At 54.1% G+C, this 23,199-nt stretch overlaps 1 protein-coding gene across 3 annotated transcripts in view; it reads left to right on the top strand.

Annotated features, from left to right (window-relative positions):
- Positions 1-23,199, top strand: part of syt10 (synaptotagmin X) — a 152,560-nt gene that overhangs the window by 96,129 nt on the left and 33,232 nt on the right. For all 3 annotated transcript variants that reach the window (XM_072484856.1, XM_072484857.1, XM_072484855.1), the window contains exon 5: positions 1,642-1,813. In XM_072484856.1, coding sequence (XP_072340957.1) covers positions 1,642-1,813 — 172 coding nt within the window. The remainder of the gene's footprint in view (positions 1-1,641; positions 1,814-23,199) is intronic.

The following is a 23,199-nucleotide window of genomic DNA, read 5'->3' as shown; positions in this document are numbered from 1 at the left end:
ACAATCCCTCCTAATCTATTTTGGACACTAAGGGCAAGGGCAATTTAGCACGGCCAATCCATCTAACCTGCACATCTTTGGATTGTGGGAGGAAACTGGAGCACTCGGAAGAAACCCACGCAGACAATGGTGGTGGTGGGGGGGGGGGGGGGGGGGGGGTGCAGACTCCGCACAGACAGTGACCCAAGCCAGGAATCGAACCAGGGACCCTAGAGCTGTGAAGCAACTGTGCTAACCAATGTGCTTCCATGCTGCCCCCATTCTGTTGACATGATGAACAAGTGGTGGGGGTAGTAAATGTTTAAGCTGGTGGATGGGGTGCCAATAGGAGGTCTTGTGGCACAGTGCGTAGTATCACTGCCTCTGAACCAGAATCTCCAGGTTCAAGTCCACCCTTAGGACCTGATAGCCAAGGGATGAGGCAAACAGGTTGATTATCAGCTTGTAAATCCTTCAAACAAATGTCAATGGCAGGCATTAATAGTGGGAGAGATTCTTGGTCAGCCATATTTCACAGAATTTACAATGCAGAAGGAGGCCATTCGGCCCATCGAGTCTGCACCGGCCCTTGGAAAGAGCAACCCACCTAAGCCCACACCCCACCCTATCCCCACACTTCCTATCTCCGTAACACCACCTTACCTTTTTTTTTTTGGACACTAAGGTCAACTTATCATGGCCAATCCACCTACCCCTGCACATCTTTGGACTGTGGGAGGAAAACGGAGCACCCGGAGGAAACCCACGCAGACACGGGGAGAACGTGCAAACTCCACACAGACAGTGACCTAAGCCGGGAATCGAACCTGGGACCCTGGCGCTGTGAAGCCATTGTGCTAACCACTATGCTACCATGCTGCCCGTAAAATGGCATATGGCAGAAAGAAAGTTGGAGTCTATACCATCACTATCCATAGCTTCAGGCTGCAACATGCAAGGAAAAGTGGATGTTGCCTGAGCAACTCCTTGGGGGGCTGGTTATATTGTCATATTGAATCAGATTGCCAACATCTTAGGATTAGATCCCTGTCCCGGTTAGGGTGGATTTGGGACCTGCCTCCTTACCCTGCCTACGGTGGAGGCCGTGGTGCTGTGGGTCAGACCTGACTTCGGGCCGATACCTGAAGAGGAAGGGTCCCAATTAAGCAGACTACTTGAATGTTTTTGGAGCTGCACTCATCCAACGACAATAGTTTGCATTTATATACCGCCTTTAACGTGCGCAAACAATCCAAGGCGATTCACAGGAGTGTTATTCATCTGGGACTGAGCCACGTGTTAGAGCAGAAAACTAAAAGCTTGGTTATTGAGACAGGTTTGAAGAAGGAACGTGAGCTGGAGACGGAGAGGGTCAAGGAGGGAAGTCCAGAGATTGGGTCCCAGGAGGCTGAAGGAATGGCCACCAGCAGTCGAGCGATTAAATCAGGGTCACTCAAGAGGCCAGAATTAGATGTGTGCAGAGATCTTGGAGGGTTGTGGGGTTTGGAGGAGATTACTGAGATAAAGAGGGACAAGGTCAGGAAGGGGTCTGAAAATCCAGACAAGCGAAGGTTACTCCCGACTTGTACATGGTGGAGTAATCTTTAGGGGCAGACGTGGAGGTGAGTGCTCTCGCAGTAAAAATACCTGTTCATCTTTCAGACCCGTATGTTAAAGTGTCTTTAATTTGCGATGGACGAAGACTGAAAAAGCGAAAAACCACCACAAAGAAGAACACTCTCAACCCAGTTTACAATGAGGCCATCATCTTTGACATTCCTCCAGAGAGTATGGAGCAAGTCAGCCTCTCGATTACAGTAATGGACTATGATCGGTGAGTTTCCCTTCCAGCTGTTTTGCCATCTTCCCTGCTGCATATATGTGGTAGTCACCACTGTTTGTATAATACGTGTAGGAGAGGTAATACGGTAAGGCTCCTGTACTACAGGTATGGGGGTAGATGCCTGCCTGCTGGCTCTGCCCAGTAGGCAGAGTATAAATGTGTGTGCTCACCGAGCTACAGCCATTTCGGCAGCAGCTGTAGGAGGCAACACATCTCTGCTTAATAAAGCCTCGATTACTCTCTACTCTCGTCTCGTCGTAGTTGATAGTGCTTCAATTTATTAAGCAGAGATGTGTCCTGCAGCTGCTGCCGAAATTCTGCACTCCTCTGTCGAAAAGGAGGCCAAAGCCATCGTTGAAGCTGTGTGGCATTGGAGGCATTACCTGGCCGGCAGGAGATTCACTCCTCACTGACCAACGGTCGGTTGCCTTCATGTTCAATAATACACAGCGGGGCAAGATCAAAAATGATAAAATCTTGAGGTGGAGGATCGAGCTCTCCACCTACAATTACGAGATTTTGTATCGCCCCGGTAAGCTCAACGAGCCCCCCGATGTCCTATCCCGGGGTACATGTGCCAGCGCATAAGTGGACCGACTCCGGGCCCTACACGATGGTCTCTGTCACCCATGGGTCACCCGGTTCTTTCACTTCATAAAGGCCCGCAATCTGCCCTACTCCATTGCGGAGGTCAGGGCTGTCACCAGAGACTGCCAGGTCTGCGCGGAGTGCAAACCGCACTTCTACCGGTCAGACCGAGCGCACCTGGTGAAGGCCTCCCGTCCCTTTGAACGCCTCAACATGGATTTCAAAGGGCCCCTCCCCTCCTCCGACCAAAACACGTACTTCCGGAACGTGGTCGATGAATACTCCAGAGTCCCCATCGCCATCCCATGCCCCGATATGACGTCTGCCACAGTCCTCAAAGCCCTCAATAGCATCTTCACTCTGTTCGGCTTCCCCGCTTACATCCACAGCAACCGGGGATCCTCCTTTATGAGTGATGAGCTGCGTAGGTTCCTGCTCAGCAAGGGCATTGCCTCGAGTAGGAAGACCAGCTACAACCCCCGGGGAAATGGGAAGGTGGAGACGGAGAATGGGACGGTCTGGAAAGCCGTCCTGCTGGCCCTAGGGTCTAAAAATGACCCGGCCTCCCACTGGCAGGAAGTCCTCCCCGACGCCCTCCACTCCATCCGATCGCTACTTTGCAGTGCGACTAATGAAACCCCCCATGAATGTCTCCTTGCCTTCCCGAGGAAGTCCACCTCCGGGGTTTCGCTCCCAACGTGGCTGGCAGCCCCAGGGCCCGTCCTCCTCTGCAAGCACGTGCGGCTCCACAAGGCGGACCCGTTGGTCGAAAGGGTACAGCTGCTACATGCGAACCCGCAGTATTCCTATGTGGCGTATCCCGACGGTCGCCAAGATACAGTCTCCCTCAGGGACCTGGCACCAGGTGGTTCCCCACCCCCCCTCCAATTGTCCCGGCGACTCCCACCCTCCCCCCAGCACACCTCACCACAGCCCCCGCTCCAGGACGATCCGTCCTCCCATTGGACCCACCCGGGGTTGAGGATGAGGTCTACATGCTCCCGGAGTCACAGGTGACCAAGCCAGCGCCTGCATCGCCACCGGGACTGCGGTGCTCACAACGGAGGATCAAGGCACCCAATCGGCTGAATTTGTGAACTTTCACCAAACTGTACTCTTTAAAAATGCTCACATACCATGTAAATAGTTTTCCACCACCCCCGCTGGACTCCTTTTTAACAGGGGGTGAATGTGGTAGTCACCACTGTTTGTATATATGACGCATATGAGAGGTAGTACGGTAAGGCTCCTGTACTACAGGTACGGGGGTAGATCCCTGCCTGCTGGCTCCGCCCAGTAGGCGGAGTATAAATGTGTGTGCTCACCGAGCTGCAGCCATTTCGGCAGAAGCTGCAAGAGGCAACACATCTCTGCTTAATAAAGCCTCGATTACTCTCTACTCTCGTCTCGTCGTAATTGATAGTGCTTCAATATGTAGATTATTTACCAAAGTTAGCAATCTGCAACAATGAAGGCCTGGATAGGTGCCAGAAAATAACATGGTGGGGATTGCTCCCATTTAAGAAGACAAATATTTCCAAGGATGGAAAGCCTGTGATAGCAAAGTTCATCACCTTTAGTCTCAGGATGTGCCTTATTGAGGACATGGTGCTGATCCCACCAAGGTTGCTCATGTTGGTGAGGTCCCTTTTTGTTTTGGGAAGATCTAAGGCTATGGCCGCTGAAGGTGGCTACATAAAAACATAGAAAACAGGAGCCTGAGTAGACCATTTGGCCCTATGAGCCTATTCTGCCATTCATTATGATCATAGCTGATCATCCAACTCAGTAACATGTTCCCGCTTCTCCCCATATCCTTTGATCCCTTTTACCCAAGCTCTGCATCTAAATCCTTCTTGAAAACATATAGGGCGGAATTCACCAATTCTCCATTCCTGAGACTAATGTTGAGCCCGGGGCAGGATTCATGGAGTTCTACGACAGCAAAACTAACGCCGCACTTGTGCCGATTCAGCAACCGCTGAGGGGCTAGCACCGGCGCCATGTGGAACACAATGAATTCCAATTAGAAACACTGCGGGATTCGCCAGTTTGACACTCGGGAGGCTGACAAGCTGCAGCTGCATATACACATTACAATCGCCACACACACTCATCCCAGACAACAAGATGGCACTGGCTGCGCTGGAGCTTGCCCATCCCACCGATGGGTCAGCTGGGGCCAGAGGGCACCTGGAGGGGGGGGAGGGGTGGCCTGGGGAGACACCCATACCACCTCTGACCCTAAGTTCACTGTGGGCAGTCAGTGGTACGCACAGTTGCATGGCTGCCTTGCCGGCTGCAGCAATGGTGCTCCGTGCTGTCCATCCCGACCCCACAGCCCACCTCCTGGCCATTCTCCACTACTCTCCCCCAGCCCCCTCCCAGCCGTGGCAGAAGCGCCCCAGCCAGCAGCACATCTGTCAGCAAACAATGGCAATGTTGGACACTTTCCGTCCCCCCTCTCTCTCCCTCAGCAGCCACAGCCCCAGTTTCACGATTTCAAAAAGGACAAGTGAACCTCACCATCGGGAATTCGCCCCAGAGGAGGCGGAGCATTGCGGAGACCCTGGGGAATACTGGGTCATGCCCAATAATGATATGCCAACAGTGCTTACAGGTGGTGCGGAGTGGAATGCATTGATGCTGCTTTCGAGGCACCGGAGGATTGCAATTTGGCGTGAAACTGGCGTCCGGCACGATTTTGGAGTCAAAACCGATTTCACGATTACGGCGGTGGCCGGTGGAAAACCTCGGCCATAATATTTTGGCCTCAGCTGCTTTCTGTGGTAGAAAATTCCACAGGCACGCCAGTCTCTGGGTGAAGAAATTTCTCCTCATCTCAGTTGGAAATGGTTTGCCCTGTATCCTTAGTCAGTGACCCCTGGGGCACGTTCTCCGACCCCCCACCGGGTCGGAGAATCGCCGGGGGCCGGCGTGAATCCCGCCCCCGCCGTGTCCCGAATTCTCCGCCACCGGTGATTCTGCGGGGGCGGGAATCGCGCCGCGCCGGTCGGCGGGCCCACCCCCGACGATTCTCCGGTCCGCGATGGGCCGAAGTCCCGCCGCTGTCTACCCACGCCAGCCGGCGTGGATTGAACCACCTTTCGAACGGCGGGACAAGGCGGCGTGGGCGGGCTCCGGGGTCCTGGGGAGGGCGCGGGGCGATCTGGCCCCGGGGGGTGCCCCCACGGTGGCCTGGCCCGCGATCCGGGCCCACCGACCCGCGGGCGGGCCTGTGCCGTGGGGGCACTCTTTTCCTTCCGCCTTCGCCATGGTCTTCACTATGGCCGAGGCGGAAGAGACCCCCTCCACAGCGCATGCGCGGGGATGTCGTGAGCGGCCGCTGACGTTCCCGCGCATGCGTCACCAGCTGGCGGGGCGGAAATCAGTCCGGCTCAGGCCTAGCCCCTCAAGGTGAGGGCTCGGCCCCTCAAGATGCGGAGAATTCCGCACCTTTGGGGCGGCGTGATGCCGGACTGATTCGTGCCGTTTTTGGCGCCGGTCGGCAGACATTGCGCTGATTGCGGAGAATCCTGCCCCTGGTTCTGAACTCCCCGCATCAGGAACACCCTACCTGCATCTACCCTGTCTAGTACTGTTAGACTTTTCTAGATTTCTATAAGATACCCCATCATTCTTATAAACTCCAGCAAATATAATCCTAAACTGAGAACCAGGACAGGTTTGCCACCATGTGCGACAGGTATCTGGAAATTGCTGCGCCGCTTCTGAGTGTGGCCCAGTTACAGCAGGTCATGGCTCGGAACGTCGGCAGCATTGCCCAAGCGCTGGCAGACGTGGTGCAGACATAAAGGGAGGTGGCCCAGTCCCAGAGGGTGATGGCACAGTCACTGGCTAATGTAACACAGACCCAGAAGGTGGTGGTGGTGGCGTAGTCAATTGGTGATGTGGCGCAATCCCAGGTGGCGATAGTCCACTCCCTGTGCTCCATGGCCGCGAACGTACAGACTCTGGTCGAGACCAGAGCAGGCCTCCAGGACAGGCAGTGGCAGGTCGCGGGGGAGCCTCGTGGGATAGCTCCGCTCGCACCCCATCCCATGGACTAGCCCGGGGGCCATCGGGCACCCCCAGGGAGGAGGAGGTGATGGGGCCGTGTGGTGACTCGCGCAGGGGAGGTGCCGGAACAGCGCAAGACCTCGGACTCCAGCCCTCCTGTCCCTGGCGCATCTGGTGGGCAGCCGGCAGAACAAGGCGGCACCACACCACACCACCTGGGACACCCAAGCAGCAGCCCAGTCCATACAGGACCGGTTGTCCAAGAAGGCTCCCGCCAACGGGGACCTAGATCACAGGGCGCCTCCTTTCCTGATGTACCGTCTGGGATCCAACGAGATGTAGCATTAGGGCCCGTAAGGCCAGAAAGTTATGTAGCGCACAAAGACTCCGTGAGATGAATAGAGTGAAGTCGATGAGGCTTTATTAAGCGTGTCTGTTCCCCCGCAGCTCGATAGTAAACTGGCCTGCGGGGGAAGACTCCGGCTTCTTATACTCTGCCTTCAGGGCGGAGCTAGAGGTCAACGGCCAACCAGGACCCGGGATCTGTCAGCCAATGACATTAGGGCTTCCAGTCCCACATGACCCCCAATACATACTACCACATTCACCCCTTGTCAAAATTGAACCCGGCGGGGTGACGCTTCGTATGGTGGTAAGGGTTTACAGGGTTGGTCCTGGGAGGAAAAAAAACATTCACAAGGCAATACAGTATTGTACAATTTTGTCCTGTTGCAACTATTTACAGAGGATATGGGAAGAAAAGCAAAATGTTCTTGTGAAAAGTCCATATTTAGTTTTAGATCGACGCCACGAGTCGGTCGGGTGGTCTGGTCGTCCGTGTCGATCGCCTCGGCCCCGGTGGTGGTGGTGCTTGTACCGGTGTTGTCGCCTCCAGGAGCCTTACGGTTTCAGATTGGGCTTTATTCTTGGTCGGTGCTGAGGGGAGGGGAACCGATCCTCCTGGGAAGGGGGCGGTCGCGGGGTGCGGTGGTGGCAGGAAGGGGGGGGTTGGGTTGATGGTGTCGGGGGGGTGTGCGTGTTGCCGGCGGGCGCCAGATCCCGCAGGGAGACCGTGTCCTGTCGGCCGTCGGGGTACTCCACGTAGGCGTACTGGGGGTTCGCGTGGAGGAGGTGAACCCTTTCGACCAACAGGTCCGCCTTATGTGCCCGCACATGCTTTCGGAGCAGGATGGGTCCTGGGGCCGCCAGCCAGGTCGGCAGCGACGTTCCAGAGGAGGACCTCCTAGGGAAAATAAGGAGCCGCTCATGAGGCGTTTGATTAGTGCTCGTACATAATAACGACCGGATGGAGTGGAGAGCGTCCGGGAGGACCTCCTGCCACCGTGAAACTGGGAGGTCCCTGGGCCGTAGGGCCAGTAGGACGGCCTTCCAGACCGTGCCGTTCTCCATCTCTACTTGCCCGTTCCCCCGGGGGTTGTAGCTGGTTGTCCTGCTTGAGGCTATGCCCTTGCTGAGCAGGAACTGGCGCAGCTCGTCACTCATGAAGAGGACCCCCTGTCGCTGTGGACGTAGCGGGGTAACCGAACAGCGTGAAGATGCTGTTCAGGGCTTTAATGACTGTGGCCGCGGTCATGCCAGAACAGGGAATGGCAAAAGGGAAGCGGGAGTATTCGTCCACCACATTAAGAAAATATGCGTTGCGGTCGGTGGAGGGGAGGGGCCATTTGAAATCGAGACTGAGGCGTTCAAAGGGGCGGGAAGCCTTAATCAGGTGCGCTCCATCTGGCCTGAAAAATTGCGGCTTGCATTCCGCGCAGATGTGGCAGTCCCTTGTGACTGTACGGACCTCCTCTAAAGAGCATGGGAGATTGCGGGACTTGATGAAGTGGTAAAACCGAGTGACCCCCGGGTGGCAGAGGTCCTCGTGGAGGGTTTGGAGGCGGTTAATTTGTGCGTTGGCACATGTGCCGCGGGCTAGGGCATCGGACGGCTCGTTCAGCTTTCCGGGACGATACAAAATCTCATAGTTGAAGGTGGAGAGCTCGATCCTGCACCTTAAGATCTTGTTGTTTTTGATTTTGCCCCGCTGTGCATTATCGAACATGAAGGCTACCGACCGTTGGTCCGTGAGGAGAGTGAATCTCCTGCCGGCCAGGTAATGCCTCCAATGTCGCACAGCTTCCACTATGGCTTGGGCTTCCTTTTCTACTGAAGAGTGGCGGATTTCTGAGGTGTGGAGGGTCCGGGAGAAAAAGGCCACGGGTCTGCCCGCTTGGTTAAGGGTGGCCGCTAGAGCTACGTCGGAGGCGTCGCTCGCGACCTGGAAGGGGAGGGACTCGTCGATGGCGCGCATCGTGGCCTTTGCGATATCCGCTTTGATGCGGCTGAAGGCCTGGCAAGCCTCTGTCGACAGAGGGAAGGTCGTGGTCTGTATTAGGGGGCGGGCCTTGTCTGCGTACTGGGGGACCCACTGGGCGTAGTACGAAAAGAACCCCAGGCAGCGTTTCAGGGCTTTTGGGCAGTGCGGGAGGGGAAATTCCATGAGTGCGCGCATACGTTCGGGGTCGGGGCCTATTATCCCATTGCGCACTACGTAACCCAGAATGGCTAGCCGATCGGTGCTAAAAACGCACTTGTCCTCGTTGTACGTGAGGTTCAAGGCTTTGGCGGTCTGGAGGAATTTTTGGAGGTTGGTGTCGTGGTCCTGCTGATCGTGGCTGCAGGTGGTTACATTGTCGAGATACGGGAACGTGGCCCGCAACCCATGTTGATCAACCATTCGGTCCATCTCCCGTTGGAAGACCGAGACCCCGTTTGTGACGCCAAAAGGGACCCGTAGGAAATGGTATAATCGCCCATCTGCCTCGAAGGCTGTGTACTTGCGGTCACTTGGGCGGATGGGGAGCTGATGGTAGGCGGACTTGAAGTCCACGGTGGAGAAGACTTTATATTGGGAAATCCGGTTGACTATGTCGGATATGCGGGGGAGAGGGTGCGCGTCTAGTTGTGTGTACCTGTTGATGGTCTGGCTATAGTCAATGACCATCCTTTGTTTCTCCCCTGTCTTCACTACTACCACCTGCGCTCTCCAGGGACTATTGCTGGCCTGGATTATGCCCTCCTTTAGTAGCCGCTGGACTTCGGACCGAATGAAGGTCCGGTCCTGGGCGCTGTACCGTCTGCTCCTAGTGGCGACGGGTTTGCAATCCGGGGTGAGGTTCGCAAACAAGGACGGGGGTTGCACCTTGAGGGTTGCGAGGCCGCAGATAGTGAGTGGGGGTATTGGGCCGCCGAATTTGAACGTAAGGCTCTGTAGATTGCATTGGAAATCTAATCCCAGCAAGGTGGGGGCACAGAGTTGGGGAAGGACGTTTAGTTTGTAGTTTTTGAACTCCCTCCCCTGCACCATTAGGGTAACTATGCAGAATCCCTGGATCTGTACGGAGTGGGATCCTGCAGCTAGGGAAATCTTTTGTGCGCTGGGATAGGTGGTCAAGGAACAGCGTCTTACTGTGTCGGGGTGTATAAAGCTCTCCGTGCTCCCGGAGTCGACTAGGCATGGCGTCTCGTGGCCGTTTATTAGCACCATTGTCGTCGTCGTCTGGAGTGTCCGGGGCCGAGCTTGATCGAGCGTAATTGAAGCGAGACGTGGTTGTAGTAGTGGAGTGGGGTCCGTTGTTGCCGTCCAAGATGGCGTCGGGGATGGACAAAATGGCCGCCCCCATACATCGCACGTGGCTGGGGGGTCACAAGATGGCGGCGGGGGTGGACAAAATGGCTGCCCCCACGCGTCGTACAGGTCTGGGGCGGTCCAAGATGGCGGCGCCCCTCCTCGCCTCGTGGTGGCCAGGACCCAAAATGGCGGCGTCTGCGGGTCGCACATCGGCGCCCCTCCTCCCCTCGTGGTGGCCGGGACCCAAAATGGCAGCTTCTGCGGGTCGCACATGGTGTGCTGGGGGGGCTGGGAGCGCTAGGACCGCGAGCGCTAGGACCGCGAGCGCTAGGACCGCGCGGAGCTCCCTCACCGGGGACAGCGGTGGTCGGGGCCCAAGTAGGTGGCGCCGGCGGGTCAGGCGTGGGGCGCGGGGTGGGGGTTAGGGTGGCGTTAGGGACGCGCAAAACTCCCTCCTCTCCGTGGAGAGTGTTGGCCGGGACCCAAAGCGGTAGTGCCGGCGGCAGGTCATACATGGGCTGCGGGGAGGGGGGTTGGGGAGCGTAAGCGGCGTGCAGAGCTCCCAGTTCTCCCGGGACCGCGGTGGTCGGGACCCAGAGCGGCTGTGCCTGCGGGTCGTACATGGCGTGCTGGGGGGGTTGGGGCGCGTAAACTGCTTGCAGGGCTCCCTGTGCTCCCTGGACAGCGGTAACCTCGCGGGACCGGCACACAACCGCATAATGGCCCTTTTTCCCGCAGCTTTTGCAGATAGCTGCGCGGGCCGGGCAGCGCTGTCGGGGGTGTTTCGCCTGGCCGCAAAAATAACAGCAGGCGCCCCCGGTGCGACTCGGCGTTTGGACCGCGCAAGCCTGTGGGGTGTCCGGGGGGGTGGGGTAGGGGGTTTGCCGCGACGGGTACGTACGGGGCCCAATGGGTTGCCGCGCGGTCGGGGCCGTAGGCGCGGGTATTACGCGCGGCCACGTCTAGGGAGGCTGCTAGGGGCCGTGCCTCTGAGAGTCCTAGCGACTCTTTTTCTAGAAGTCTTTGGCGGATTTGGGAGGATTGCATACCTGCCACAAAAGCATCGCACATTAACATGTCCGTGTGTTCGTTTGTGTTCACCGACGGGCAGCTGCAGGGTCGTCCCAAAATCAGCAGCGCGGCGTAGAATTCGTCCATCGATTCTCCGGGAGCTTGCCATCTCGTCGCGAGCTGGTAGCGAGCGTAGATTTGGTTAACTGGGCGGACATAGAGACTTTTCAGTGCTGCGAACGCCATCTGGAAATCCTCCGAGTCTTCGATGAGGGAGAAAATCTCCGTGCTCACCCTCGAGTGCAGGACCTGCAGTTTTTGGTCTTCTGTGACCCGGCTGGTGGTCGTTCTGAGGTAGGCCTCGAAGCAACTCTGCCAGTGCTTGAAGGCTGCTGCCGCGTTCACTGCGTGGGGGCTGATTCTCAGGCATTCCGGAATGATCCTGAGCTCCATAGACCTTTTTAGGCACGCTTAATAAATTGTAGCGCACAAAGACTCCGTGAGACGAATAGAGTGAAGTCGATGAGGCTTTATTAAGCGTGTCTGTTCCCCCGCAGCTCGATAGTAAACTGGCCTGCGGGGGAAGACTCCGGCTTCTTATACTCCGCCTTCAGGGCGGAGCTAGAGGCCAACGGCCAACCGGGACCCAGGATCTGTCAGCCAATGACATTAGGGCTTCCAGTCCCACATGACCCCCAATACATACTACCACAAGTTAGACATTAGGTAAGTTGCTATGGATGCAGGACACAGTTTAGAGATGGGGACAAGGGCACATTAAACACCTGTTCACACTGTTACAACCTGCCTCGGTACTCTGTCAGATGGGTGTGCGGGATGGGTTGGTCTGGCCTGGACAGAGGGGGGAGGGTTTGCGTGGGGAGGGGGGTTGTGAAATGGGCGGATGATGTGGGTGGCCTGGGCGCCCCACTGTCACCCCAGGGGTTCGTTGGGACCGTGTGATGGAATCGTCAGCTCGCATGTAGGGATCACCAAGGTGGACAGTGGAAAGTGCTACCGTGGGCATGAGTCAGATGATGTCAAATGATGTGGAGTAGCAGAGCTCATCGCAGAGCGGGTTGTCATCATCCTCCATCCCATGAACCAGAACCGGTGTTACTGCCAACCCAGGGCCCGCACCCTGTAGTGGTGCAGGTGGGGGGTGGCCGGGGGCGAAAGGGGGTGGAGGCTGTGGAGGTGGGATGCGGTGTCTGTGCCCCTGGCCAGTTCCCCCCCCCCCTCCCCCCACCAGTCGGGGAACCTGGATACGATCAGAGCGTCTGTAGCCATCTGGGATGGCCACGTCCCGATTACAAAATGGCCACTTGCAAAGAATGCAGGGAAAATTGGACAATACTAAGAAACAAGCAGGTGCAAGCACAGTCTGTTGATTAGAACCTTAAACACTCAGACAGGACAGAAACTGCCAAGCAATCTACATACTAATGAGCCATCTCTGGGGACAAAAGGGAAACATTTAGATACACAATGTTAAGGCAGACTCCGGTGCCAGAAGGGTCTAAGACAAAGCAGACCAACAGTCAGCTAGGACACGCCCAGCGATCAGGGAACCACCCCTCTATTGGAGGAAGATCGATACGACTGATTGGGAAAGACCCAATTAGTTGAGGCCAAGTTCAAGGCCCGCCCAAAAGCAGCAAAGCCCTTTTTAGTATAAAAGGTATTCCCCAAGGGAGAATCTTCCTCCTTTGGCTTTGGCTCTCAGCGAAGAGAGAGACCAGCCTAGCAGCTGCATCAGACCAAGTAAGTTCCAAGTCAACGCACACTACGAGATAGATGCTCCTAGTTGCTACCCTGTAAACAGCTCAACCCAGCAGCCTCAGAACCGAGCAACGGCCATTGTTCCACTGATTGAGTGGGCACCCGAAGTTAAGTATAGGCTTTAGTGATAGTGGTAGTTTAGTTTGTAGAGTTTATGCATGAGTAGATTTGACTGTGTGTAAATAAATGAGCATTGCTTTTGAACTTACTAACTGGTGTATCGAGTCATTGATCAGTATTCGGTTCTGAACCTTGTGGCGGTGTCGAAAGATACCTGGCGACTCTTGAGCAAACGTAATTAAACAGAACCAAATTAAGAGCCGACCAAAGAGAGCAACACGTCCCATGTGTGTTGGATCTGGCGCACATGTCGTGTGGCCTCCCCTGGCTGCCTAGGCCCCATGTCCGGCCCATCCTCCCCCTCCCCCGCTTCCTCCTTGTCGGATGAGACCTGGTGTTACTCCTCTTCCTCCAGCACATTGCCCCTCTGCTGCGCGATGTTGTGGAGGACGCAGCAGGCCATCTTGATCCGGGTGACCCTCTCAGCATCGTGCTGAAGGGCCCCTCCAGAGTGGTCCAGTCAACTGAACTGCATCTTCAGGAGGCCGAAGCACCGCTCGATCACACTCCTGGTCGCTGTATGGGTGTCGTTGTAGCCGGTCTCTGCGTCGGTCTGTGGCCTCTAAATAGGTGTCATCAGCCACGACCGCAACGGATAACCCCTGTCACCCAGGGGCCAAACCCCCCAGCCGGGGGGGGCATCTCGAACATGTCAGGAATCAACGAGTGTGCCAGGGTGAAGGCGTCATTCACACTGCCCGGATATAGGGCGTAGAGGTGAATGATGTGCAGCTGATGGTCACTTATCAGCTGTACGTTCATCAAGTAGAACGGCTTTCGGATTGTGTAGCGGGGTGTGTTAGCCGCAGGTGCCCGTAGGGGGACATACATCTGTCGATTATCCCCTGAACCCGGGGCATGCTGGCGATGGCGATGAATCTAGCTGCTCGGGAACCCTGGTGGGCTTGGTCTACATTGAAATGGATGTATTGAGCCGACTAGGCATATAGGGCCTCCATGAAGGCATGGGTGCACTTGTGCACTGAGGTCTGTAAGATCCCGGACAGGTCCCCACTCGGTGCTTGGAAGGACCCCGTCACGTAAAGGTTTTGGCCGACCGTGGCCACCAGGGGCGGGTGTCTTTCCCCCATTCACCCGTGGTGCCAGGTATGCCATGATCTGGCAGGTCAGTGTCCCTGCTCAGCCAGAGTCTTCGATAGCATGTCCGGTCCTGTAGGTCCTTGAATGACAGGCATTGCCAATACACTTGGGGCCTCATGCGGCGCCTCCTTTGCCCCTCGCCCACCACCTCATCCTGTTCGGCGGCTCTCCAACCTGGGCTGCTGCCACCTGCCCCTCTGCGGCATGCTCGGCTGCTGCAGCTTCCTCCTCCTTCTCGAGCAGCTCCAGCTCGTACAGCCGCAGGGCATCCCCCGGGGCTGCGGCGACTAGCAGGAAGGCCACCATTGCTGGTTGAATTCCACTATCCATTGTGTGCAGGAGTTGAAAGGCCGACATGTTGGCATGGTGTGTACCCCCGTGCCCAACCAGGTCCACCGGGCTGCATGGTGGCCTTAGTTGGCACTACGAGCTCTTCCTCCGCATGAACCCCTCCCATCTCCACACCCTTAGTCCCGTCATTGTCCAGTGCCAGATGGGTAATCTCTGGCACCCATCCCTGCTGCCTGGGGTACCGTCAGCTGCGCTGCCCATGACAGCGGTACGCTCTGTGGCTCCTGTCCAGCGCCCCCGTAGGGGCTACAGTAGGCGTTGCTCCTGAGTGGACCGCCTGATACCCCGCCAGCAGGTAGCAGTCGGGAGAGCTGGGTATGGCGGAGGTTGGGGTGGAAGGGTGGGGTTCCCATATGGCCAGTGTCACTCTGCAGAACCAGGGTCCAAGATGGGTGGTCAGTGGGGTACGCAACAAGATGGTTGCCTTGCAGGCCGTGCTTGGGTACTGCTCCAGTCCTTTGGGAGGTCACCCCGACCCCACAGCCCGTTCCCCTGTCACCCCTCCTCCCCCCCTGCCTTAGCAGGGCCCCACTCCCACCCCAGCCAGCTCGGCCAGTGTCTGGCCCGGCAGCCCACGGTCACGCCACTCTGTTTACTACCTCCTCTCTCTCCCTCATCAGCCACGACGTCGGTTTCACAACTTTTGAAGGCACGAGTGAACCGCGCCGTCGCGAATTCGGCCCATCGACGGCAAAGAATCGCAAAGGCCCCAGAGAATATCGGGTCGGGCCCACAAATGATCTGCAAACACTGTTTACTGAACGTGTGTTCCAGTCCTCATTGACGCCACTGTCGAGATGACCGAGAATTGCGATTTGGCTTCAAATCGGCACCCGCTGCGATTTCGGCATTGGAATCGATTCTCCGCCCAACCGCTTTCCCAATTTCAGCGTCAGCCAACGGAGAATCCCACCCATCTTTATTCTACTCCTTGCTTCCTGACTGCCAACCAGTTTTTTATCCATCTCAATCGAATCATACAATCATATAATCCATACAGTGCGGAAGGAGGCCATTCGGCCCATCGAGTCTGCACCGACCCTTCGAAAGACCACCTTACCTAGATCCAATGCCCCGTCCTATTCCTGTAACATAAGCCGAAGAGGCAATTTAGTATGACCAGTCCACCTAATCTGCACACCTTTGGACTGTGGAAGAAAACCAGAGCAACCGGAGGAAATTCACGCAGACACGGGGAGAATGTGCGAACTCCACACAGACTGTCACCCAATGCCGGAATTGAACCCGGGTCGCAGGCGCTGTGAGGCAGTAGAGCTAACTGCTGTGCCATACAGTATCTCCAATTCCATGCACTTTAATTTTACACACTAATCTCTTACGCGGGACCTTGTCAAAAGCCTTCTGAAAGTCCAAATGATCCACATCTACCGGCTCCCCATCATCAACTCTACTAGTTATGTCCTGGAAGACCAACATCAGGCCACTAGGTATATAATTTTCTGTTTGCTCTCTATCTCTGTTTTTAGGTTACATTTGCTACTCTCCAATCTGTAGGAACTATTCCAGAGTCTATAGAATCTTGGAAGATGAAAACCAATGCATCCACTATTTCTAGAGCTAGTTTATTAAGTATTCTGGGATGTAGATTATCAGGCCCTGGGGATATATTGGCTTTCAATCCCATCAATTTCCCCAACACCATTTCCTTACCATTACTGATTTCCTCCAGTTCCTTCCTCTCACAGAACCTTGTGTTCCCCAACATTTCTGGTCGGTTATTTGTGAAGACAGAATCAAAGTACTTATTTAGTTGGTCAGCCATTTCTTTGTTCACCATTATAAATTCCCCTGTTTATAACTGTAAGGGACCTACATTTGTTTTCACCAATCTTTTTCTCTTCACATACTTGTAGAAGCTTTTACAGTCAGTTTTTATGTCCCCCGCAAGCTTACTTTTATATTCTATTTTCCCCTTCTTAATCAATCCCTTTGTCCTCATTTGCTGAATTCTAAACTGCTCCCAATCCTCAGGTCTACTATTTCTTTTGGCCAATTCCTTGTATCTGATAGTATCTCTAATTTCCCTTGTAAGCAATGGTTTGGCCAGCTTTTCTGGGTTTTATTTTTGTGCCAGACACTAATGCAGAATTGTTGTATTTCACCCATGTGCTCCTTAAATGTTTGCCATTGACTATCCACCATCATTCCTTCAAGTAACGTTCCCCAATCCATCATAGCCAACTCGTGCCTAATGCCATCATAGTTTCCTTCATTTAGATTCAGGATCCTCGTCTCAAAATCAACTATGTCACTCTCCATCTTCAGGACGAATTCTATCATATTATGGTTGCTCATACCCAACGAGCCTTACATAACTAGAATGCCAATTATTCCTTTCTCATTACACAATACCCAGTCTAGAATGGCCTGTTTCCTTGTTAGTTCCTCAGCCTATTTGTCCAGAAAACCACCCCGTCTACACTCCAGGAATTCCTCCTCACTGGCATCGTTACTAACTTGATTTGTCCAACCTATATGCAGATTAATTCACCAATAATTACAGATGTTCCTTTATCGCGTGCACCCCTAATTTCCTGTTTAATGACTTTCCCAACATCACCACTGAAGTTTGGGGGTCTATATACAACCCCAACTGTTGTGTTTTGCCCCTTGGTGTTTCTCAGCTCTCCCCATACAGATTCCACATCATCAAAGCTAATATCATCCTCACTATTGCATTAATTTCCTCTTTATCCAGCAATGCAACTCTACTTTTCCTTTTGTCTGGATGTTCAGTTGCCATCCTGGTCACCCTGCAGTCATGTCTCTGTAATCCTGACTATATTAGATCCACTTACATCTATTTGTCACATCATTTTAATATGAATGCTCTGAGCATTAAGGCACAAAGCCCATTTGTCCCATTTCCATTATTTTTCACTGTGGCCCTGTTTGATTCTGCTTTCTCGGCCTATCACTTTTCTTATTCCCCTTTCTGTCTTTTGTTCTGACCCTTGCTTCCGCTTCCTCTGACTCATTGTTGAGGTTACCATCCATCCACCTGCCATTTTAGTTTAAACCCTCTGTAAATACTCTGCCTCGGACATCAGTCACAGTCCTGCCCAGGTGCAACCTGTCCAGTTTGTCCTGGTCTCACTTCCCCAGAACGGTTTCCCAATGTCCCAGGAATCTGAAATCAAACCCCTCGCACCACCTCTTCAGCCACATATTCATCCGATAGATCCTGCTATTTCTGCTCTGACTAACACATCGCACTGCTCGTCATCCTGAGATCACTACCCTACCTTTGAGGTCCTACTTTTCAACTTACTTAATTCCCTATATTCTGCTTTTAGACCTCATTTTTTACCCATATCGTTTGTACCAATGTGTACCACAGCCACTGGCTGTTCACCCTCCTTCGACAGAATGTCCTGTAACTGTTCTGAGACGTCCTTGACCCCAGCACCAGGGACATACCATCCTGGAGTCTCGTTTGTAACACAGAAACGTCAATTCATTCCCCTTGCAATTGAGTCTCCTATAACTATTGCATTCCCATACTTTTGACTTCTCCTGTGCAGCTGAGCCAGCCGTGGTACAGTGAATTTGGCTACTGTTGCTTTCCCCTGAGAGGCCATTTCCCCCAACAGTATCCAAAGCAGTATATCTGTTTTGCAGGGGAGTAGCCACAGAGGGTTACTGCATTGCCTGTATAGCCCTCTTTATCTGCCTGCTGGTTACTTATTCCCTGCCTCCTGTGGAGTCTTAGACTATATTGTGACCACCTCTCTATACATGCTGTACATGATACTCTCTGCCTTGTGGACTCGCCAACATCGCACCCCGCCCATGGGTTTCTCGTGGTGTGGGGTGGCTTCAATGATATTTCCCATTGACAGTCTCGACAGCAGAGAATCCTGCTGCCAACGAACGGTGTGTCGCCTACCACCGCTGAGAAACACATAGCTGAGAGGCTGGAGGATCCACCTAGATATAAGGTAGAATTTTAAGTGTGTTTTATTGCACTTGGAGATAGGTAGTTTTTGTGAGGGCCACGAAGAATCCAGCACGAGTTTTAAGGATACAAAGTAATAACATTTATTTACAATAACATATATATATATATAACAGCAGCAGCAACTTCCCTTGCTGCACACTCCTTCCTGCTGGTTCCAAACTGGCCAGCTTTATTTATACTTGGTGTTTACTAATGGTTTCTCCGCCCCCCTCATTGGGGAAGCTCATACTCCCACAGGATTGTGGGATTGCATTAGTCCCCAGCCAATGGTAAGCAGGCAGGTTATAACATCCCTCCCCCCCAAAGTCCAAGGAATCCACCGAAGACCCTGGCGAAGGAGGGTGTCGGACTTGTTTTGCCGCAGGCCGGACACCATTTGCACGCGGCACTGGATCAGGCGGCGTGTAACGAGACGGAGACCGACGCTTCCGTGATGAACGGCGGAACGGTTGTACATCCACGGCCCGTGGACCCGAGGATTCCCCCTCTGATGCGTCCTGTGTTTCCATCTCGGAGTCAGAGTCTGCTGCCTCCGTCATGTCAGCGTCTCTATCTCCATTCGGTTCTGTAACGACCTGCGCAGGCTTTGAGTGAGGCACCAGTGGAAGATTGTGAGGACTACCTTCCCTTGTCTCTGGTCTCTGCGGCTGTAGAAATGAGCTCCGGGGGCGGGGAATCTTTGGAGGGGATAGTCTTCTGGACCGAATGTGGTCTACATGTTTGCGCTGGAGACGACCCTGGGCTTGCACCTGGTAAGATATAGGGCCCATTTGGTGAAACATTACGCCAGGAATCCACTGGGCACCACCAGCAAAATTCCGAACGAACATTGGGTCACCGGGCGCAAACTGCCGAATCTGCCGATGCCGAGAAAATCCCTGACCCTGCCGTTCTTGTGTGCGGCGTACTTTTGCGCCAATGTCCGGGAAAACCATACTAAGGCGGGTGCGAAGTCTCCGGCCCATTAGGAGTTCTGCGGGAGCTACCCCAGTCACCGCATGGGGGGTGGTCCTATACGTAAACAAAAAGCGAGCCAGTCTCGTGTCCATTGATCCGGAAGACTGCTTCTTTAGGCCTCTTTTGAATGTCTGCACTGCGCGCTCTACCAACCCATTTGGAGCCGGGTGGTAAGGGGCAGTGCGGATATGGCGTATGCCGTTCATCTTCATGAACCTCGCAAACTCCTCACTCGTGAATGGTGTGCCGTTATCTGTGACCAGCACCTCGGGGAGGCCATGCGTACTAAAAGACAAACGCATCTTTTCAATTGTTGCGCAGGACGTTGTCCCCTGCATCTTATGCACCTCTAGCCATTTAGACTGGGCGTCGATTAATAGAAGGAACATGGATCCTTGAAAAGGGCCTGCGAAATCTGCATGCAAGTGTGCCCAAGGCCGCCCTGGCCATTCCCAGTGATGTAGGGGCGTGGCCGGCGGAAGCTTCTGATGCTCCTGGCAAATGGAGCAGTTTTGGGCCACCTTCTCAATGTTGGTGTCGAGGCCTGGCCAACAGACATAACTCCGGGCCAACATTTTCATTTTGGTCACACCTGGATGCCCATTGTGCAAGTCTCTTAGTATCAGCTCCTGGCCTTTTTCCGGGACAATCACACGCATCCCCCACAAGAGGATGCCGTCTTCCACGCTGAATTCTGACAGCTTGGAGGAAAATGCCCGCAACTCGCCTGGGAGCTGTCTATGCTGCCCACCATACAGGACTATGTGCCGAACCTTTGACAGGACTGGCTCCGTCTGGCTCCACTCATGGATCTGTGATGCCGTGACAGGCAAGGTGTCCATAAAATTTAGGGTTGCAACCACCTCACCGGTCGTGGGGGTCAACATGGGGCCGGTCGATAAAGGCAATCGGCTCAGTGCGCGGCATTTGCTATCTGCGTTCCTGGTTTGTGCTCCAGAGAATACTCGTATGCAGCAAGCAACAAAGCCCAGCGCTGCATCCGTGCGGAAGCAATGGGCGGTATTGGCTTATCCTCTCTGAAAAGTCCCAGCAGAGGCTTATGATCAGTCACGATAGTGAAATGGCGGCCATACACGTACTGGTGGAAGCGTTTCACCGCAAAAACCACTGCCAGGCCCTCCTTCTCGATCTGCGCGTACTTTTTCTCCGCTGCAGTCAATGTGCGGGAGGCGAAAGCTATCGGTCGCTCGGTCCCGTTCTCCATCTTGTGGGACAGGACGGCCCCAATACCATACGGGGATGCATCACATGTGACAAGCAAAGGCTTTCCTGGATCATAGTGGGTTAGTAACCCAGACAACGACAATTGTTGCTTTACCCACCGGAAAGCGGTTTCTTGCGGCTGACCCCAAACCCAGGTGTGATTTTTGTTTCGCAGAAGGTGCAACGGGGCCAGCGTAGTTGCCAGATTGGGGAGGAACTTCCCGTAATAGTTTACAAGACCGCGAAAAGAACAAAGATGCGAAGTGTCAGTCGGGGCGGGGGCCTGTTGAATCGCATGCACCTTCTCTGCGACAGGGTGCAAACCTTCGCGGTCCACCCGATAACCTAGGTAGACTACTTCCTTTGCCTGAAATACGCACTTTGTGCGACGTAAACGGACTCCAGCCTCCGAAAAGCGTCTGAGGACAGCCTCCAGATTTTCCAAATGTTCCTGCTCCGACGTCCCTGTAATCAAAACGTCATCTAAGTAGACAGCAACACGTGGTAAACCTCTCAAAATGCCCTCCATAACATGTTGAAAAATAGCGCAGACAGAGGATACTGTAAGTATGCACTGTAAGTTTATAGTCGCCGCACAAGCGAACTGTGGCATCTGGCTTCATTACAGGTACAATTGGTGCTGCCCAGTCAGCAAAACGGACGGGCCTGATAATACCCAAACTCTCCAAACGAGTGAGCTCCCCTTCTACCTTCTCGAGCAAGGCATAAGGCACCGGGCGCGCCGAGAAATAGCGCGGCATGGCTCCTGGTTCGACTTGGGTACGGGCTACGGCCCCTTTTATTTTCCCCAAACCAGGCTGGAATACATCTGGGAATCGTCCTAGCACCTCAGTCAACCCTTCAGAAACTGTTTGAAGGATGTGCTGCCATTGCAACTGCAAATGGCGCAACCAGTCCCGACCCAACAGGCTGGGCCCATGGCCGTGCACCACGATAAGTGGGAAACGCCCCTCCTGGCGTCCATAAACAACAGGGGTCATTGTAATTCCTGCAATGTCCAGTGGTTCCCCCGTGTAGGTGGCCAACCTGGCCTGTGAGTCGGTTAATGTAAGGGTCTGCATACCCTGCTTGATGCGGTCGAATGTCTTCTGGGCGATCACGGAGACCGCTGCGCCAGTGTCCAACTCCATCTCAAGCGGGTGACCATTGACCCGTTCTGTCACCTTAATGGGGGCCACACGGGGAGCTGCCACACAATGCAGCTGCAGGCAGTCGTCCTCCGTCTCCACGACCTCAGGAGTAGTCGCCGCAGGTTCATCCACATGGAAGGTACGGCCCCTGGGCTGGTCCCAGTTTCGGTCGGAACGACGGCGCCTCTGGCGCCCCCAGGACCGGTGTCCGTGACGGGGTGGGCGCCTACAAGTCTGACACGGACATGGCTCCTCATCCATTGGTTCTGGAGAAGGCTCCCTTCGGGGAGGCATGTCCGACGGCCACTGGCGTCGTTCCGGACGTTGCCTCGCCCAAGGTACCGCAGGAGTGCGGGGGGACGTTTTCGGACGGAAGGGGTTGCGCCCCAAGGCATGCACTTCCATTCCCTGGAGCTCCTGCACTCCTCGTTCTGCGCTCTCTCGGGACAATACTATTTGAATGGCCTGTTGAAAAGTCAATGTTGGCTCAACTAACAACTTTCTCTGGGTGGTCGCATTGTTAATACCGCAAACCAAATGGCCACGTAACATTTCTGACAAGGTCTCACCATAGTCACAGTACTCCGCAATCCTGCGTAGCCTGGATAGAAAATCGGCAAGGTATTCTCCAGGGGTCCTCTCAGCGGTATTAAACCGGTAACGCTGGACTATCGTGGACAGGGTTGGGTTAAAATGCTGCCCCACTATATTCACAAGTTCATCAAACGTTTTGGTATCCGGCGCAGCTGGGTACGTAAAGACCCTAATCACCCCAAACGTACGCAGGCCGCAGGTGGTGAGCAATATGACCACCTGGCGCTCGTTTTCGGTGATATTGTTTGCCCAGAAATAGTAACGCATCCGTTGTGCATACTGGTTCCACCTTTCCAGCGCAGCATCAAAAACATCCAAACGTCCGTACAGAGGCATGGTATAATAGAAAACAACTTCCAACCTGTATCCAACAAAAATCCAGGGAGGTGGCTTCAGCAGTGTAGACAGCTATTCACTTTAACCCTCGTCGCCAGTTTTGTGAGGGCCACGAAGAATCCAGCACGAGTTTTAAGGATACAAAGTAATAACATTTATTTACAATAACATATATATATATATATATATATCACAGCAGCAGCAACTTCCCTTGCTGCACACTCCTTCCTGCTGGTTCCAAACTGGCCAGCTTTATTTATACTTGGAGTTTACTAATGGTTTCTCCGCACCCCTCATTGGGGAAGCTCATACTCCCACAGGATTGTGGGATTGTCATTAGTCCCCAGCCAATGGTAAGCAGGCAGGTTATAACAGTAGTAAAAGAGAAGGCAGCTCTCATAGCTGTGCTGGAAGCAATTGGTTTTAGAAGGAAGAGGAAACATCTCTCTCAGCCTTGCTAGAAGAAAAGCCATACTATGGAGTAATGATTACGAAATCAGATGCAGAAATCTAAAGTAAAGCTGCT

The sequence above is a fragment of the Scyliorhinus torazame genome, chromosome 19 (genome assembly GCF_047496885.1).
Source record: "Scyliorhinus torazame isolate Kashiwa2021f chromosome 19, sScyTor2.1, whole genome shotgun sequence".
NCBI lineage: Eukaryota > Metazoa > Chordata > Chondrichthyes > Carcharhiniformes > Scyliorhinidae > Scyliorhinus > Scyliorhinus torazame.
The sequence above is the reverse complement of the archived record's forward strand: the minus strand, read 5'-3'. Positions and strand labels throughout refer to the sequence as shown.